This window comes from Coenobita brevimanus, chromosome 63, assembly GCF_032717465.1.
Source record: "Coenobita brevimanus isolate Jiangsu-jjx chromosome 63, ASM3271746v2, whole genome shotgun sequence".
NCBI lineage: Eukaryota > Metazoa > Arthropoda > Malacostraca > Decapoda > Coenobitidae > Coenobita > Coenobita brevimanus.
This window is the reverse complement of record NC_137016.1, coordinates 3,480,485-3,501,323: the sequence shown is the minus strand read 5'-3', so window position 1 is coordinate 3,501,323 and position 20,839 is coordinate 3,480,485. Positions and strand designations below refer to the sequence as shown.

At 41.3% G+C, this 20,839-nt stretch overlaps 1 protein-coding gene across 1 annotated transcript; it reads left to right on the top strand.

The window, feature by feature from the left end:
- The first annotated feature begins 2,559 nt into the window (after window positions 1–2,559).
- Window positions 2,560–14,789, top strand: LOC145404473 (uncharacterized). Its single transcript, XM_080276010.1, has 3 exons — window positions 2,560–2,581; window positions 6,781–7,025; window positions 14,572–14,789. Exons 2-3 carry the CDS (start codon window positions 6,791–6,793, stop codon window positions 14,784–14,786), a joined length of 450 nt encoding a protein of 149 aa, XP_080132136.1. The 5' UTR covers window positions 2,560–2,581; window positions 6,781–6,790; the 3' UTR covers window positions 14,787–14,789.
- The last annotated feature ends 6,050 nt before the right edge of the window (window positions 14,790–20,839 follow it).

The following is a 20,839-nucleotide window of genomic DNA, read 5'->3' as shown; positions in this document are numbered from 1 at the left end:
AATCCCTTTTCTGTCCAACTCTAATGAAAAAGTTAACCGACACTCCCAGTCCTTCATTTATGCAACAGGTCAACTCTGGAACTGTCTCCCTCTGTATTTCCTGCTAGCTATGATCTCCAGTCTTTCAAACGCAGTGTGTCCAGGCATCTCGAAATGATCGGATCTTGAATTTGGCTCTCTCTTGTATTTTGTTTTTTTCTTGGAAGTTCTATATCTATCTATCTATCTATCTATCTATCTATCTATATATATATATATATATATATATATATATATATATATATATATATATATATATATCAGCTGAAGGCTAAAGAGTGTGATTGTATATATGCAGTGGCTTAGGAGGGCTAGGACTGCGACTGAAGAGTTGATAAGAAGGACGGGGCTGGAATGTATTGATGTGATAAAGAGGGGTAGATTGAGATGGTCTGGATATGTTTAGAGGATGGAGGATGCCACCTGGATACAGAGGGTGAGAAATGTGAGTGTCGGGGGTAGGCTAACGAGATACACCGAAAAAGACCTTGGACGAGGACATAGCGAGTGACTTCAAGGACAAGGGACTGAATAGGGAGGCTACCAGAAATTGAGCAGCGTGGAAAGCTGCTATTAAGCGACCAAGGCCGACTCATGCAAACATGCTGGAACCTTTCAAATGATACGATACGATACGATACGAACAATAAGTTTTAGGGTTATTAGATCAATGAGGTCATAATACAAAATGGGTATGCAAATATTCAGGTAAGATCGCACCATACTTTGGTTGTAATGGCCACCAACAATATGAAAAGGCGGGAAATTCATATTTAATTGTGTGTATGGAGGTAGAGTTGGCAAAATATGAACGTGGGAAAGCATCAATGTCCATCAGAGGTCTAACATTTGGTACACTTGACAGCGTTGACGTAGTCACATATTTGTTGGTAGCACTGATATGAATGAACGGAGGTGTCAAACATTTGTTGAAATGAGCGAGTAACTGTAATGCATGAACGTCAGAAAGAGCTAAACCTCCACTTCACATATACACTGTCATAAGTTTATGGTAGCCAACTATACGTCGCAATATGAGCACCACTGTCTGTAAAGGTATATTGCAAACTACGGGCCCTCCAGTTCAAAAGTTATCTGTCACTTGAATGAATTCATATGGGTATACCAATAATTAAATGAAAAAGACATCATCAGGTTAGTGGGGCTATAAAACTGAGGCAGATAACGGGGAACAAGATTCATAATTTATGAATCTTTAGTTAAATCCATGTGGAGAGTAAAGCCTATTTGACTCCTCTGTCGAACTGCCAAACGTTCCATGTAACGTGTCATGGAAGCTAACACATTTAGTGCTCACAAGTGTTCCATCAAATGACCATCAGACTACGGGGGTTTGCATCTGTAAACCCCTTCAGCTCGATCATGCATTTTATTCTGGCCACAGATAGCGGGGGTTTTACAGATTGTACGGAACACCTCTTTCATTAGTGATTGGATTATCGAAGGCTATACCAAACTCCTTCAGTTACCAAATCTTTCCTGAACGGAATAAAGTCGCCTACAGATAACAATCTAAAACTGAATGTCGATTATAGTAAAGTTATGGTTCTCTGATAAAAATGAAGTCACAGAATTTACAGTGAGGCTGGATGGCGTGGAAATGGAGAATGCGAGTTCATTTAAGTATTTATGTAGTGTGATAAGGAGGGGTAACAGGTGAGGTGATGATGTGAACAAAAGGGCACAGTGGGAAAGAAAGGTTGGTTCACTGTAAACAGGGAAGTGAGCATGACATAAGCGAAGCTTGGACCCTGTTGAAAGGACACGAGTCAAGAGTGACAGCGGTGGAAATGAGTTATCTGAGAGGAGCATTTGGAGTTACGAAGAGATAAGTGAGGAAGATTAATGAAAATGTAAAGGAGTGTTTGGGACTAGTGTGGATGTGACTGAAAGTATTGTGAAATACTCTGAGATGGTTTGGCCACTTAGGGGGGATGGGAAATGAGAGGCTGGCTAGAAAAGTGAATGTGGTTGAAGTGGAGGGGGGGAAGGGTGAGGAGACCATGAATAAGATGGAGGGATGGAAAGGAGTGATGTATGAAAGAATGGGGGGTGAGCTGGAGACAGGGTAGTCAAATGGCAAGGGACAGGGCGACTTGAAGGTGATTTGTTCGTGTTCAGCCTTTATGGGATTAAGGTATCTGGCTATAGGTAGATAGATAAAGTAAAAATAATATATAAAAGGTGTCCTTGGACTGAAGGAGTAAGCACTGAAAACACGAAGGGATAGACAAGTTTTAAAAGTAACGCGTACTGTCTCCCCTCTTCCTAGCTACTGATCGCACTTAACGTGGCATGCAGGCTAATCACATCTAATGATCATAATTGTTCCATGAGTGACCATTAGATTTCGCGGATTTAAATACACTTTCCGCCTCTCGGAGTTCATAATACGGCTAACGGTCTTACCACAAAACAAAAGGGAAGCGGCTTGCGCAGACCGTTGCCATGGATACAGCCGTGTAAACAAAGAGCCCGTCAGCTGATACACACGAGACCACGAGAGAGCGTCGATCACAAGGTAATGGAGAATAATTAGAAGAATATTACATTACAATCGAATACTGAAATTGCGTTCGCTCTTAAGATAAAACAGTATCGGCCCAACTTTCATCCTCCTTTTGTTTTTTAGGGGAGGAGGGAAGGCGGTACGAATAGAGAACATTTGCGTATCTGAGTCAGCTGGTTAGTGTTTTATCCTCCTAACACTCCCAGGCTCTTATGACCCGCTTTCAGGTGAATAATATCGTCTATTGTGAACATGAATAGAATATCAGAGCTGTCCCAAACGTGAGAGGGTTAACGGTGACCGCATAAACACTAGCTTCGTTGATCATTCCCAGCTGAAAATAATCGTCTGACGTCAGCTGGAATGAAATACTATACTTTCTCTGCACTAACCTGGTCTAAGATTGCTGTCCCTTCATGTTAACTGCTGAGTTGTGACACTAGATTAATAGTAGAATATGGTGCTAGTTCACAAAGAAATGTGGGAAGGATGTAGAGTATATAGAGTCGCAGTTTTTCTTCTGCTACCAATCATCTACTGGAGACAGGATACAGAAGGGGAAAAATCTTGGCCAAGGTAGGATAGAAAGCAGTCTAGCGTTGTCCGGGCTTGACGAAAATATTAGTCTTTTCACCTTGCCTCAGATTTTCGTCCTTTTGAGGCTTATTTCATATAACTCAGTGGCATCTTTTCCATAGCACCTCCTCGTGACTAGCACCATATGTTAGTGTTCATCTATTGTTACTACCCAATATTCAAGATGGAGAGATGGCAAATTTAGGCCAAGTTAGAGTAAAATGGGAATAACACTCTCTGGCTTCTTTCTTCACTATCAGAAAAATAAAATCGCTTACCGTGAGCTGGAATGATACAGACGAGAAGAGGAAACTATGGATCTTGTGTCTTATTCTCAACTAAGTCAAATGTCTGGCGCTAGCACAGGGGTGGATCCAGGAATTTTCGGTGGGGGGGTCTGATTCGCTGATTCAACCAAAGACTTAACGCGACATACTGATATTTCAGTGTTGAAATTGCCTCTTTATTCAATGATGCATGGCCGGTGGTGGGGGATGCATCCCCCCATCCCCCCCCTGGATCCATCCCTGCGCTAGCAGGAATACGATACCAGAGTTATCCCGAACATGAGAGAGTGATGACAGTGTTGGCGTTTGGGCTTCTGTGTAAATATCAGGTGAATAAAATCGTCTAGCATTAGCTCGAATTTAGTACTGGAGTCATCACGATTATGAGGGAATTATTAGACAGTATTAGCACTCTCAGCCATTTATGATTCGCCATCAGCTGAATGGAATTGTCTGGCGTTTGGTGAAATAGAGAGAGAGAGAGAGAGAGAGGGAGAGAGAGAGACAGACAGACAGACAGACAGACACACAGACACACAGACAGACAGAAAGACACACAGACAGACGGACAGACATACAGACAGAGGAGAAAGGGAGATGGTAAATATACAGTCAGCCACAAATGTCGTGTCGCCTCTCCTGACGTTTTCATCACGAACTTGGAAAATCAGTGGGGTAACTTCACAGGAACGACACTGATGACACTGCTCTGCGGCAAAATGAAGTCATCAGAGAAGGTTGCTGCAGATTCGCCTCACTGATTCCTGAAGTTCATGGGGAGAAAAGCAAGAGAGATGACACGAATGCTGCCTATACACTCTTTCAGCATACTGGGGTAATTATTTTCCATATCAACAACTTATAGCTGGAAAAGGACATTCACGCGATGGCACCAAAATAGCCGGGTAGAGTTATCCATACGTCCCTCATCTCTCTCCCGTAGGGGTATGGTTGACTGCAAGTTTAGGGCAGGTTCAGTCTGCAGTTCACTGGGTTCATCTCCAGATAAACCTTAGGACACACACAAAAAAAAACCGTCACTGTGAAATCAGGACAAAACGCATGTATGCAGCTAACCCCGGTGCTGAGGAGGTTCGCCGTCAGGCGGGGACACCGATAATGCCAATACGGGGCTGTTCGGCCAGACTGCCTAGGGAACAACTACAACTACCACCTGGTTACCGAAAAGTCCCTCAACTACTTCCCTATCCCACTAAAGAAGGATAGTGAACTACAGGAGATAAACAGCCTAAACCTGCAGTCCATCTGGTTTACAGGTCTGATCAACTTGGGGCTACAGCTACTACTACTACTACTACAAGAGTTAACCCCTTCATTACGATATCTTACATCTGACTTCATTCTTGCAGTCTCCAGGCGATGTTATTCAGGCTTAGAGAGACTTTTCACATTAGAAGAGTTAAATGTAGCCTTATTAAAAATAAGTCACTTTACCCAAGGATATATATACTCGTATACATATATCTATATCCATATATATCTATCTATCTAGCTAGCTAGTTATCTATATTATGTACCGGTATGTATATACTGTATATATTCATATATATATATATATATATATATATATATATATATATATATATATATATATATATATATATATATATATATATATATATATATGTATATATATATATATATATATTCGTTCATGAGGCAAGACAAAAACAAAAATAATAGTGGGTTAGGATTTATATATATTATGGAAATGAGGATGCATATCTTCGTCATCAAGGGTGCTGGAGTTGTTTTGATGTAGTTGAGAATAGTGTTTGTGGGTTCTTCTATTCTGTACGTGTGTGTGTGTGTGTGTGTGTGTGTGTGTGTGTGTGTGTGTGTGTGTGTGTGTGTGTGTGTGTGTGTGTGTGTGTGTGTGTGTGTGTGTGTGTGTGTGTGTGTGTGTGTGTGTGTGTGTGTGTGTGTGTGTGTGTGTGTGTGTGTGTGTGTGTGTGTGTGTGTGTGTGTGTCACACAACTAGTCAATAACCCTGATTATAACTAGGTGGAGTTTAATCCATCCGCTCACATGGACGCTCTCTGCAATTTTCATTTATTTTAGCACATGAATATTTTTCAGCAGAGCAGTACTGTTGAAGGAAAGGAAGTAATTATCACAGTGTTGAAATTTTTGTCTCCAATTAGGGATTGACGACCTCGCTAAATAAGATCATCTATCGCTGACCTACACAAAATTATAAGTGTTTCTACTGTTCTCGGTAAAGGTCGAACTAATCTAAGGCTCCTAGTGCCAGGGGAGGTAGAGGGACCGGGCGGTGGACTGGTTAACACACCCATCTCTTAACTAGAGGAACCCGAGTCCAGTAAAATAATTTCGTTCGCCTCGCCTCGCCTACCCCTTTTTTACTGCGGGATTCACAGAAGCCTGAATGCGACGTACTGGGCTGAGGTGCATAGTATCATCCATCGGTGGGTGATAATATGTACAGCTGGAGCCTGGGACAGCATCAGTGTGTAGCAGAGGTCCATTATTTGTTACACTTGACAAACTTAACATAATCACATAATTGTTGGTGACACTGACAGATGCGAACGAAGGTGTCAGAAATTTGTTGAAATAAGTTAATGTGATGCACGAACGTCGGATTTTGTAGCTAGCTAGACCCCTGCTTTGCACAGGCACTGTCCCAAGTTCATATGTAACCAACTGCACATTTGTCCACTACGCCTCAGTCAAACATCAATTAATCCAGCAATGAAGGAGACAGAAGAGGCGAACGGAAATTTGTATTTGACTGTACCTGTTCACCCAGCAATACATCATTTCTTAAAACGTGTCGTGTTCTCGGGGAATATTTGGACTTTGTGAAATTGCTTGTCTGTCTTTATAACCATCACGTAAACGATATGAATAGTCCGTTTCTAGGTTAGATAAAAGGTTTCATAGTAAAGTTTTTAGTTATATATATATATATATATATATATATATATATATATATATATATATATATATATATATATATATACATATAATTACGCATTTCTAGTATCGATATACAGTAGTTTGCCTGGATAAAGTACACAAAGATGAAATGGTGCTATATACAAAATAAACTGCTAAAGAAGAGATACTGAGAAATCTCATATGCTTCCTAAAAGACAGCCATAAAGCCTAAGCATCCTTGCTGTTGTTGTTATTGTTTTATGATAGTGGGCAGAGAATGGTGGGCAAGATGGGCTTCAGAGAGGTAAAGAAGCAAACTTAAGCATTCTTTCCTTTATTTTATTTTTTTTTGAGTAGGCAGAAAATGGTGGGCATACAGTAGTAGGGTAGGATGCAAACCTAAACATTCCTCTCTTTTGACAGGGGGCAGAGAATGGTGGGTGGGGTGGGCTGCAGGGAGTTGGAGGGGTGTCGCGGGGCAGCACCAGGGCTGGGTGGACTGGCGGCGAGGAACCTGAAGGAGAGCGAGGCGGTGGAGATGGAGGCTCGGCGGGATAGGCGGAGTGTAGAGGATAGGGTGTGGGAACACTTGGCATCCCTCACCAGTCCTCACCAGCCAGGGTCTGTAGCCCTCCCTCATACAGTGTCTTCGTGGTCACTCCCTACAGGTTAGAATATTAAAGGAGTTGTTTGTCTTTCTCTGTTCTAAGGTGTTTGTGTGTGTATGTGTGTTTTTTAGGTGTGTGCCTCAGCCCTCACGTGTATGTGTGCTTTATGTGTGTGTCAGTCCTAAGGTATGTGTCAGGTGTGTTTCAGCCGTTAAGTCTGAGCGCGTTAAGAGTGTATATCAGTGTTGAGGTGTGTTTCAGGTGTATATTCCAGCGCACAGAACAACAGAAGGTCGGGTGTAGGAGCGCCTGGATGTCCTCACCAGTCCTGACCAGTGGCCCTCCCTCATACAGTGTCCTCGTGGTCTCTGCATACAGATTAGAATATTAAGAATCTTGGGTGTATGGCTTTCTTAGTTCTAAGCTGTTTGTCTGTTTGTGTGTGTATGCTTCAGCTCCACGTGTATGTGTTCTACATGTGTGTTTCAGACTCAAGGTGTGTGTGTGTGTGTGTGTGTGTGTGTGTGTGTGTGTGTGTGTGTGTGTGTGTGTGTGTGTGTGTGTGTGTGTGTGTGTTTCAGCCCTTAGGTTTTTGTGTATGAGTTTCAGTCGTGAGGTGTGAGTTTGTGTGTTAGGTGTGTGTTCTAGCTCTCAGGTGTGGCCTTGGAGTGTGAAAAGCAGTATGAAGTACATATGCTCTTTTCTCCTTAACTTGGCCTAGATTTTCATTCTTTTGCAGCTTATTTCACGTAGCCCAATGGGAAAGAAAGACAATACTACGGCTCTACATCCTTTCTATAGCACTTCTTCGTGACTACCATGATATTCCAGTGATTATATATTTGTTACAAGTCAGCAATTAAGATGAAGATTCGGCAGTTTTAAGTTAGAGTAAAAGGAGTTCAGCAGTCATCATCAGCCCTCACAACTCAGATCCTTATCCCTCTCCTCACGCCTTGTTTCTCATGGTGACTCTCTACAGATTAGCAAATTATAGGCTTTTAGGCCCATATTCTCGTCATCCAAGGAGGCTCCCTAACACTTCTTTTTTAACCAGTTTAGCTCTGTGTATGGCATGTTAATATTCCCTCGTGTGTTGTTCTTGCACACTCTGTAGGTATTAAAACACAAAGATCTAATAGCCACTTCCACCGCTACAGTATTGTAAAGGGAATGAAATAATCATCTGTTGTTCTCTTATGTTATTTTAGCACACTCTGTCAATAGTAACAAGGCAATGAACACTTCTAATATCCACACCCACCCATGCAGTACTGAAAGGGGAAGGAAATAATTATACACTAGTTAGGCACGTAAATGCACCCTTCTGATTCACATTCGGTACAGGTAAATGCCTTGTCCTGTCATCTGTGTCATAGTTACTGCAATTCCGGAACGACACAGGTGCACGGTCTACCAGTACTATTGGTTTGTGAATTTTTGTTTGCATAAGATTGTAATTATGCATGTACATAACGTTTTCCTCTGTTCCTCTGTCAAATCTGGCACTGTCTTCTTTTGTCTGTATTTCCAACTGACTATTACCTCCAGTCTTTTAAAAACAGTGGTTCCAGGCATCTCGAAATGATCGGATCTTGAATTTGGCTATTGATTATCTTCTTTTAAATTTTTCTTGTAGGGAACATTTTGTGGGCTTCTAGCCTTTGGTCCCTTCTTCACTGCATAAAAAAATATTTATGATTATTTCAACATGACGCACATACACATTCGATTAATACTTCTGCATTGTATATTTCTGTGTGCATATACATTTAAGTACTGATCAGCGTCAAGCTTTGCCCTTCCCCTCTGTGTCTTATTTGCGGCTATTCCGGTGTATCATTAAATCATGAGGACCGTGAAAACCTGAGGACGAGGGCACCAGGCACACCCCAAAAATTCTCTTCTCGGCTAATTTTCACCATTCATAAGTGTATTCATCGCCATAAAACCTACATCATCGTCTTTGTCGATGTTTTTTCCAGCTGATGAGCATGAAAAAAAGGGGGGGAAATCAAATACTAGCACCTTAAGGCGAGGAGAATATATACTCACGCACAGTTAAATGCATTCCCAACGTCACCCTTACACCGGCGCTTTGTATTAGCGAAGTCAGCTGGTACTCTTGCATTATGTATTTCTGTGTGGGTATGTAAAAATGTATGTTAGTACCTCTCACCCCTTAACACATCCTCCACAAGGCCTAAGCCTTCTTTCAAAAAGGTAAAGAGACCTAGCTAGTAAACGAGTAACACAGTGAGAGACACACTATTTTGCAACCCCTCTCACTACTAGAAAAATACGTAACAAACAATAAAAATAATCAATTACAACATGTTCAATAAATCATTTAGGAAGAGGTGTTAGATACAGACTTAAGACCACAAGCATAAGGGTCTGTGTTATGTATGGTGGAGAATAGGGGGAAGGGGAAGTCATCATGTGATCCAGCACTCGTGTGTGTGTGTGTGTGTGTGTGTGTGTGTGTGTGTGTGTGTGTGTGTGTGTGTGTGTGTGTGTGTGTGTGTGTGTGTGTGTGTGTGTGTGTGTGTGTGTGTGTGTGTGTGTGTGTGTGTGTGTGTGTGTGTGCGTGGGGACAAGCGCGTTTCTGTCATCCCGTCTCTCATCCCGTGAAGGTTAAGTTTGTTTTCTACACCTCAGATCTGCCTTTACCCTACTGTGTTCGATATTTTTTTTTTCCAGTACCAGATAAATATACTTTGGACACCTTACAGATCTCTCATAGTGAAAGGGTTTGAGGCATTTTTTATCAGTTACTTTAATATAGCTTTGTGTATTTTTTTACCCACAAAGACTGTATTCGAGGGGTTACTTTGGTAAATTGAATACTGTACGACCTTGACTGTCAGTGTGTTTGGCCCAGTAGATGTCCACATGCTCATGGCTTGATGCGCAGTAAGCAACCCATCCCTCTTCCCCCCTCCCCCCCGGAAAAAAACAACACTAGTAAAAAATAAGAGTTAGCCAGTTGAAACTCTCTCGTGCCACTTTTGCAAGCATTTGTTTTGGTTTTATAACTTTTTTTTTATTTCTTACCTTTTTACTTCATTGCTTATTATATTTTTTACATCCGGTCACACAAATATCAGAGCGCTCCCTCAATGGAAAAAGTGTTCTGTGTCCACCAAACACTTCGTGCTCCAAACTGGCCTAAATAGCCGTCTAGCTACCTTGAATGCAGAGTTGTACACAAAGATTAACACTGGAATATTATACCAGTAAAGAATAAGCTGTTTGGAAAAAGTAGGGAACTAGCCTACAGTATTTTTTTTCTGCCAATGAAATACGTGATATGAGCCGCAAGAGGACGGAAATCTAGGCCAAGTTAGGGTGAAAGAACTATATTAGGTTAGGTTTTGTCTCTGTGTCATTTTGGCAGGAAGTGGTTTGTTATTTTAGACAGGGATCTACTTATGATCAGAGGGGCGCTTACAATCACACACACACACACACACACACACACACACACACACACACACACACACACACACACACACACACAAAACGTAGAACAACAGGTAACCATACATACACAGCACACACATTCATAATGTGTTTTTCATTGTTACGTACATTATTAAATTCACTCATACAATATCGGTGTTATGTAAAGACACATTCGTAAACACACACAAGAATTCGCACACACACACACACACACACATACACACACACACACACACACACACACACACACACGCACGCACGCACGCACGCACGCACGCATGCACACACACACACACACACACACACACACACACACACACACACACACACACACACACACACACACACACACACGAGCGCGCGCTGGCACTCCAACTCCCTCATATACACTTGCAAAAAAAAAGCGCATGAAACCAAGTAAATACACACTCCTTCATACACACACCCTCACACAATAATAGACACACAAAAACTTACCTACACACACACACACACACACACACACACACACAAACGACTGGGAATCCCACCCATGTGCGTGTTTTTCCTCAGCCCTCATAGTAAATGCGAGGACGGGACCTTGAAACCTCTCGCCCCTTTCCCTTATACTCGCCCTTATCTTTGTTTTGCGCCTTTTTGTTCCCTTTATCTTTACGCCTTTCCCTTGCCCTTATACTCGCCTTTATCTGCCCATCTCTTTGTCTTTCGCCTTATACATGTCCTTATCTTTACGCCTTACCCTTGCCCTTAGACTTGCCTTTACCCATTTCTTTGTCTTTCACCATATTTTTCCCATATCTTTACGTCTTGCCCTTCCCCTTAGACTTGCCCTTATCTGCCCTTACCTTTGTCTTTCGCCTTATATTTGCCCTTACCTTTGTCTTTCGCCTTATATTTGCCCATACCTTGACTTTCGCCTTATACTTGCCCTTACTATTATTCCTTACCCTTGCTCTTAGACTTGCCCTTATCCACCCTTACCTTTGTCTTTCACCTTATATTTGCCCTTATATTTACCCCTTAATTTTGTCCTTTTATTCACCCATGCCCTTATCTCTTATCCCTCCCTTAAAAATTAATTAATGCCCTTATCTTTATCCATTAGCCATACCAATGTATTTACCCGTACCCTTATCCTTGCCCTTACTCTGTCCCCCTTTGCCTAATCCTTCCCTTATCCCCTATACCTATTAATGGCCTTATTTTAACCATTAGCCTTAGATTTATATTATTTTATTCTCTCCCTTACCTTTGCCCTTATTCCCACCCTTGTATATACTCTTACTGGAACCTTATCTAGCCCAAGTTTTCCATTCACATTTCTTTTTACATTTAATCCAGTCGTAGCCTTATCTTTACCCTTCTTTCTTACAGTCTCGCCCTTATCTTCACCCTTAGACTTACCTTAAGCTCTCTACTCGCCCTTATCATTACCCTTGTGCATACTCCTCGATGTACTCTTGCCCTTATATCTACCCTTAGCCCCGCCCTTATATTTACCTCTCTCCTAATCTCTTTATCCTTAGCTTCACATATACGTTTACCCTTAGACCTACCTTGAGCCTTATACTCATCCTTATCTTGACCCTTATATCTGTTATCATGTTTTCTTTTGCCCTAACTTGTCTGCTAATCTTAACTGCTACCCTTACCCTTAGCCTTGTTCTTACCCTTATAGTAACCCCAATATTAACACTTAGTTTTACTCTCACCCTCAGCCTTACTTACACACACGCCCTTTTTGTCCTTAGTTTTATAATATTAACAATTCATTCATCATTTACCCTTTACTCTTGCCCTTTGTCTTTAGGTCTCCACACCATGGCATAGAGACCTAGTGTAATTTCTCATTTTCTTTCTCCTTTCTTCCAAAAAAATTTTCGGTTTGATATCTTTCCGTATTTTAACTGAATCGCCTCAACTTTGGTCAAATTATTCCTTGGCCAAATCCCCTCGGAATCCATTGTATTTTTTTTATTTTTTATGCCTCTTAAAGAATTAAAGGTTAAGCCATACAAACACCCTAATTTGAGAATCCTGTGTTTCTCTGTATTCATCATGTTATTTTGCACAGAAGTATGTCAGTGTTCTCTTGCTGTGTGGAGACCATCTTGCAGTCGCTTGGGAATGTTGGCAATCTTCAATTATCCTTTAGCTCTACTTCAGCCACTTCCCCGGCCCTAATTTTTGTGTTCTTCCTTAGCTTAACCATCGTCAGTCTTGCTCTTCTCGTTATCCCTGTCCTTACCCCTCGCCCTTATATTTACTGTTGCTCTTATCTTTACCCTTAGCCATACCTTGCCCTTAACTTCTCCCTTATTGTTACCCATATCTACGTCTTTTGTCCTGCAGTTGTCTTTATCCTTATATTTCTCCCTGCTTTACTCCCCCTCTATCTGTCTGCGCGTTAAGAAAATAAGGAGCATCTGTTACCTTAAAACAACCCATCTATTCCCTGCTTTGCATAAAAGTAACCCACATATCCCGTGCGTTCCTCAAAACAACCCACGTAATCCCTGCGTTACGTAAAATGAAACCATGTATTCTCTGCGTTACGTAAACAACCCGTGTAATCCCTGTGTCACTTAGGAACGATCCACGTATTCTCTGCGTTACATAACAACAAGCCACGTATTCCCTGTTACGTATATTCAACCCACATATTCCCTGCGTTATGTTAAAATAAGTCATGTATTCCCAGTGCTACGTAAAGGGTGACCCAAAGGGTCTGTAGAGATATGCAGGAACACCCACCCTATTTCTCTTTTCACTGGCGACCCCACCGCCCAGCACTGAGTTGTAAGCTGTCTCATACCTCCTATGCCACAAAAGAGGGATGGGTTCTTGGTGAATGTCATAAAAGGTCTCTCCACTTCATACGATGGAGGAATATTCGATGATGATGATGATGATGACTCGCTCTCTGTCTGTGCAACTGATTTTTCATTCACACTGGCATTCTCTTGTTAGTTCTCCTATACTTATTATCTTCCTTTTTCCATTTCTGGACATTTTCACCCTTTTTTGAAAGTGGGAAATGGGTAGTGATGATGTCATAATTCAGAGACCCCGTCCACCTCTTGCTCTGCGATTAAATTCGCATATTTCACTTTAATAATCCACTGTATGCTAGCGATTTTATCTAAGATACCATAATTTGCGTTAATGTTACGTAAGAGACAGTATTAAGGAATTACTGTTTTTATTACTGCAACCTCAGGCTCATCTGGATCGCAGGGGAACCCCTTCAACCAGGTGCTATAAGATATAGTTTGCGGAGGTTAAGCTGAAGGACTGCCTGCGTTGTGATCGTGAGGTGCATGGAATGAGAATGTGCTTTGTGGTTTGGAGGTTGCATAGTGGACTGTTTGGGAGTTCTATGCTACGTTGTTAATGAAGCAGGGAAGGTTGATCGCCTTATGGTAGTCCCGCCAGAGCACATATGTCTCCTTGGGAAAGGTAGTTCCTGAGGCTTAGATGTCTGGTGATATTTCATGAAGGATGCTGTTTGTCAGTAGGTTATGAATTGCTGTGGTGCTATGTGTTTATGTATACAGTATGGGTTTGTGGAATGCAGTGTTGTAATGAGGAGGGAAGATATTACCGAGACATTCTGTGTAGTGTAGGGAGTTTACTCGTTTTGTTAACTGTAGTGAGGGAATAGCGCACCTTAAAGTAAGATGGGTAAGAATAATCCTGAGATTAGGCGAGAAACTGTGTCTCTCATATTCACATAGTTACTGGCTGGGAGGTATAACATGCATAATGAAGTAGTAAGAAAACAATGGTGCAAAATCTTTTAAACCAACTAGAATACGACATACTGAGGACAATATCACCTGCTCATTTTTGTGTGACTCCTTTTTTTAGCTTTTGTACCAGTATATGACTCACTAAGAATTCTGTTCATAATTTTCCTTCTTTTATGCTAACTTTTCCCTATTTCTAGGTCCTCCTACCTCATTTATATGCAGTAGGAAGTTGTTGATGATGAGGATATAATGCCAATGAAAAGCTTTGTGTGTTGCTGATGTTGATAATAATGATGATGAAAACGATTACGTTGATGAAAATAACGCTAATAACGATGCCAATGACGAGTTACGACTCTGTGACTCACTCATTTTCTCCCATACAGACGAAAGAATGAGGCATGGGGCCGGTGACGGTGAGAAGGTTGGGGTGGGAGGAGGTGGAACCAGGATGTACCAGACGACAGGAGGTGACTACGGTAGATTCCCCCGAGGTAGCGAAGTCCTAGCTCGGCCACCAGTCTGCCACACCCTCCCCACCCGCTTCACCCACCACCTCGCAGCGGCGGGCATGTTCAGGAACCACTCACTCAATACGTAACTCATCCTTCTATCTATCTGGATGACGCGGTTCAGTCTCAGTCTATCAATCTGTCTGTTTGTCTGACTGTCTATCACGTTTAAATACCACTCAGTGAACATATAACTCTTATCTATCTCTGTGACAGGTTTTGTCTGTCTAGGTGGCATATCCAGAAACCACATAACATCTAACACGTCCATATGTCTATCTTTTTAACAAGGCTTAATCTGTCTGTCTGTATATCTGTCTGTCTGTCTACTGGTATGTTCAGGAACCACACACTGAAAATGTATATAGCTCATCCATGTGCCTATCTGTCTGACGGGGTTTAGTCTGTTTGTCTCTATCTAGTTGGCTATTCAGAAACCAACCCCACAACATGTAACCTATCCTTCTGTCTATCTGACTTAGTTTTAGTCTGTCTGTCTGTCTGGGTACATTCTTGCAACATATAACTCATTCATCTGTATATCTGACAAGCCGGTAATGAGGGGTTCCTCCTAAGATGAATTAAATCAACTGGCGGCAAGAAGAATGAAACACGAACACGTCACGCTTCTTTGAAAGTCGATTCTAACACCAAACGATTGTGTTCAGTTCAGGGAAGTCCCCTAGTAGCTAGAGGGTGTATGGCATTTTTTTGTAATCCTTTCACAAAGAGGAACTACCTCTAGAATTGGTAAAACTGCGTAGTGACAGCAAAAATAAAACACTAAAACCGTCATCGCATATTAATCCTAAATGATCTTGGGAATTTTCATAGAAGTCCCAGCCATGCTCGCATCCACCCTTATTATTATTATTATTTTTAGTGTTGTTGTTATTATTATTATTATTATTATTATTATAATTATTATTATTATTATTATTACTATTATTATTACAACCACAATAACACAATAACACTTTCAACCACAATAACACCTACAGCCATAATAACACCTACAACCACAATAACACAAACCTACAACCACAATAACGCCCACAAATATAACACCTACAGCCACAACAACACATATAACCACAATAGCTCATACAACCACAGCAACATCCGCAACCACAACAACACCAAACCCACGATAACACCTACTGTAAACCCCCTACATCAACAACTACCATAACAACCACAACCACAGTATTACAATCACAAAAATACCTAGTCACAATAACATCTAATAACATCACAATATTTACAACCACAGTAATACCTACAACCACAATTACACTTACACTCGCCTCCATATCACTTCATATACAAGCATTGTCGTCCCAAGTTATAGAACAGGCCCTTTAAGAAGCTGAGGTCTTTTTGTAGTCTTTTCTTGCCGCATCCAGACTATCTTTTCAGCTTGGGAACGATTTTAGGAACTGGGTAGGTCAGACATATCCTCACTAGCTCCTTCGATGCAACATATCTCCTTTATGTTGAATGGAATCATCTCACAGTGGCAAAAATAACATGAAAAGAACGGTCTCTGCCTGAAGGGTTAACACAAACAGCAGTATAACTTCTAAATATTGCATTTGTACTGCTTATATTATAGTAATTTTAGATAGATGAACAGATAGATACATAGATAAGTAGATAGAATTTGGATATTGTGCTGCTGTTGGGGTGCTTTATGTCCTCAGCATCATGTCGACACTTGTTAATGACTGACTGCAAATAAAGCATTGAAAAGATATCTATAGTTCTTTCCCGTCTGCAGCATGTGTTGCAGTGTAATTCTCTTAACACAACATTACTGCAACAAAGCAATTATTATGCGCAGTAAAGTACATGGAAGTTCCCAGAATATGAGGGGAACGAGAGGAAGAAGTTGCCAATAAGTTGACTGTCAAGAGAGAGAGAGAGAGAGAGAGAGAGAGTACTGGGTTTGGGGTCCTTTAGTAATATCTCAGTCCACATTATTCTGTCAAAAGCTGTGGTAGGCGAAAGCGATGAGGAAGACGGAAAAGAGGCGAGAAAATTCGGTTATGAAGGATGGAAGGTAAGGAAAACGAGTACCATGATCAGTATGGAACAAGTGGTATATAAAGGAGGAGAAGGAAGTACTTAATATAAAAGAGAAGAAGAGGAAAGGGGATGGAGACCAGGTGAACACAGGTATTAAAATGACTAAGTGATGTAAAGTGAAAGGTAGTAGAGTCTAATGATCAGTTAGGGAAATGACAGAGTAGAGAAAATAAATGATTTTACGTGGAAGTGAGAAGAAGGAGAAGGTGAGATTAACAGACACGGTAGCCTGAAGTATACAGTGAAGTGAGAAGGACAATGACAGGGTGTACTTAGCAATTAAGGGGTATGCAAGAGAGATCTGGAAGAGTTGGAGTTTTATGGAAATGAGAAAGAAGGGGAAGAGTGGCCAAAGAGGAGGACACCCAGATATATAAATAACAGTGTAAGGTGAATGCAATGACTACCAAAGAGATGTGACAGAGAAAGACGAATAAGAGTATACCTTGTTGGATATGGCACCACCTCGTGTTGTGGTTGCAACACGGATGAACAGTGTTATTTAACGAGAAACTGTATATTCCCCTCAAAATCCCCACAACCTTACCACCACCACCAACACACACACACACACACACACACACGAACCTCCCTTACGAACTGTTCTCCATTTCCTTCCTGTTTTCTGCATACCTGTGATATCTATGCGTGAACATTTTCCAAGAAGCTCCCACCGACGCCACCTCCACAGAACACCGCGGTAATATTTAAGGACAGTAATATGCGTGACATGGGAGAATTCTTAAGACTTCCTTGCCGATGTACTTTTTATTCAGGATTACGTATTATTATTCTTTTGCATGCTACTTATGTCCCTTTATTACCTACATACTTTGAGTCAGTAACACACAAGACAATATCTAGGACCAATGTGAAAAAAAAAAAGGAAAAAAATCGCCAAGGAAAAGTAGCACCGAAATCGTCACTTAGAATGCGACCCTAACTCGTGAAATTGGTTCTGTGCTAAAGTATTAACAAACAGACGAGAGTTCATTCCTTCAGTAAGCAGACTAGACTCTTTCTGGAGGCAACATAAGTATAATTTATAAGAACCCATCGTCCTGGAGGAGGTACAGAAGTAAATACTGTGTGAAGCAATCCGCCAGGGTAGGAAGAAATGAGAGGTGCAGAGGCAGGGAAATGATAGGGGGAGGAGGGACAGAAGGGACAGGAGGGAGGAAGGGAAAAAATGGTGTGAGGCAAAGAAGGGTTGGAGGGAGAGAAGGGAGAAAGGGGAAAAAAGGTGGGAGAGAGAGAAGGGAGGAAGTGAAAGTTGGGAAGCGAATAGAAAGAGCGAAAATGGAAAGACGGAAGTAAAGGAATGGTGAGATGGGAAATGGAAAAACAAAGATACAAAATAGACAAAAAAGAAAAGGGGGAGGAGGAGGAGAAAGAGAAAGAGGTGAGAGAAGAAAAGAGGGGAAAGAGGGAAAAAAGACAGAAAGGGAGTGGAAAAAATAGAAGAGAAAAAAAGGAAGAATAAAAATAAGGTAATAAAGGAATGACGGGAAAGAAGAGTAATATAGGCTTATAAGCTTCTGTCGACGACACAGACCTCGTGGTCCTTTCTAAGTGGCGAGACCTTTTTATTACTATCTAGTGCAAAGTTGAAGAATTGCAGGATTTTAAGAATAGGACAGCAGAGAGGAGGGAAAGGAAGGAGGATGAGAAGAAAGGGGTGAAGGAAGAGGGAGGTGCTAAAACAGAGACGAGGTTGATAATGTGTGACGGAATGCCGGATCGAGATGAGAGGAAATGGAGACGTGAAGTGAGAGATTAGAGAGGTGTGATCAAGTGGTGAAGGTAGGGAAAAAATTTAAGTGCATGAATGAAGTTTTAGAAGAGAATTGTATCATTTTACCAACTCTTGCATCAGTATCCTTATGTGATGATTAGTCTTACATTCCTTTCTCCTGCCTCACTCTTGCTACCACCTCCCCTTGCATGCCTTTACCTCTTTTGTCACTTCCTCATTAGTATATCATATCCTCTATACCCTCCTTTTACTGTACATCACTCAGCAAGTCTACCTGTAAAATTATGGTTTGTGCACCTCAGCTTAGCAGAGATTTCTGTCCTTTTCCAGCCTCTTACTCCTAGCTTAGTGGTCCAGTAAGACGATATGTTAGGGTATTTTTCTACCTTACAAACTCTTAACGGGAAAAGCAGTAAAGATTAATTATGGTGCCTATAATTCTGAGCAACTTTTCTTATATAAACGTGGCCCAGAGAGCCATTTCCATTCCCTTTCAGTACTCGTTAGTTTGCATTGGACACGACGCCGTCCTGCTTGTGGGCCGCCATTTTTGCCGTGGCTCGCTCAGACAATAAGGTATTATGGTTAGGTTATGGTTAGGCAACGTGGCGGCAGGTTCGTTTGATGCCCCTCTCCCTAAAATAAAAAAAAATAAAAATCACTTTTTGATCAGATTAGTTTGTTTTTTAATTAATTTCCACAGAATGTTTACAAAAGAAATTTTGCTTACTATTTTAGGTATAGTACAATGTAAACCTATTGATATTTCCGGAATGAGTTTGATGCAAATGTAAAAATTAACCTAATTTTGCTCAACATCCTTTTCCTCAGACTTCCTCGTCACTTGTATCATATCCTTGTGTTAATCCCTTTTTACAGCTCAACAATTAAGATGAAAAGATAGCAATATTAGGCCTGGCTGATGTGGACAGAATATGAATATTTCTTCTTTTAAGTTCGAACTTCTGTATATCCTCAAAAATACTACACTTCAGAAGGAGAATAGTCGCTTGGGCCAAGTAAAATCAGATTAATTTGATAAACCTACTACTTGACCGGTAGTTGTTTATAGTGCTATACAATAAATGATGCTGTCTCTAACGGTTCAAAGGAATGGGAAATTAAAATAAACTTGCCAATATCGCATAATACAAAGCAGGTAGTGTGAAGTTATTGAAATAAGCAAACAATACTCGGAGGAGATACAAAATTAAGCGACATCGTGAGCATAAACAGGAAATATTCTGCTTGTGCTAATGGACTTTATGCTATGAATCTTGAGGTGAAGAAATGACTGTCGTACTGAGAGCTATCCACATTTTATAACGTAATACACACACACACACACACACACACACACACACACACACACTCTCTCTCTCTCTCTCTCTCTCTCTCTCTCTTTCTCAAGCAGTATCCAGTATTCTTACATGGCTCACACAGTCGGTCACTGCATTGTACTTTCCAGACATGAAGTAACCTTTCTGACTATTGTACGTAAAAAAAAAAAAAAAAAAAAAAAAAAAAAAAAAAACTGGCGAAGCGACAATGGACAGGTGGTCAGAGGAGAGACGGGACAGGTGTTTCGAAGAATGCGACAGAAGTCCTTACCAAGACAAGCACTGGTCAGGGACGTCACACACACACACACACACACACACACACACACACACACACACACACACACACACACACACACATGTACGCACGCAAGCTCTCTCTCTCTCTCTCTCTCTCTCTCTCTCTCTCTCTCTCTCTCTTTCTCACACACACACACACCACCACCACCACCACTACCACCGAGTGATGGATCGAACGAAGAGAATGAATGTATGTGCGATTGTAAAATTGGTACAGGAATACGTGACTGAGCTTCAAAGTGGTAGGAAGCGTAGTGGGCCAAGAAGAAGGTGAACTGAAATTATTAACAAGGATATGAGAAGGCGAGGTAGAGAAGCTGACGAGGCTAGGGAACTGGCGGGAGATTGGGGTGCTGAACAAAACATGCATGATGAAGCAAATGGCAAAGGTGAGGCCTTTTTTTACGCTATAGTCAACAGAATGAATTTATCTGGCAGGTGCATACTAACTTCCATAATATAAACAGGAGGAAAATGTGCTGATGGATAGACTTGCGAGGTGGAGTCGGAATTCCTGTTGGTTAAATTATGTTTGAATGATTGTGGTGCCTTTTGACTGGGTATGCTGTTGATATCCTCCAATTTCGTTCTCTCTGTTTACTTGCTTCTGGATTCCACTTCTCCCCACGTACTGTATATGTGGGATGGTTCTAACGAG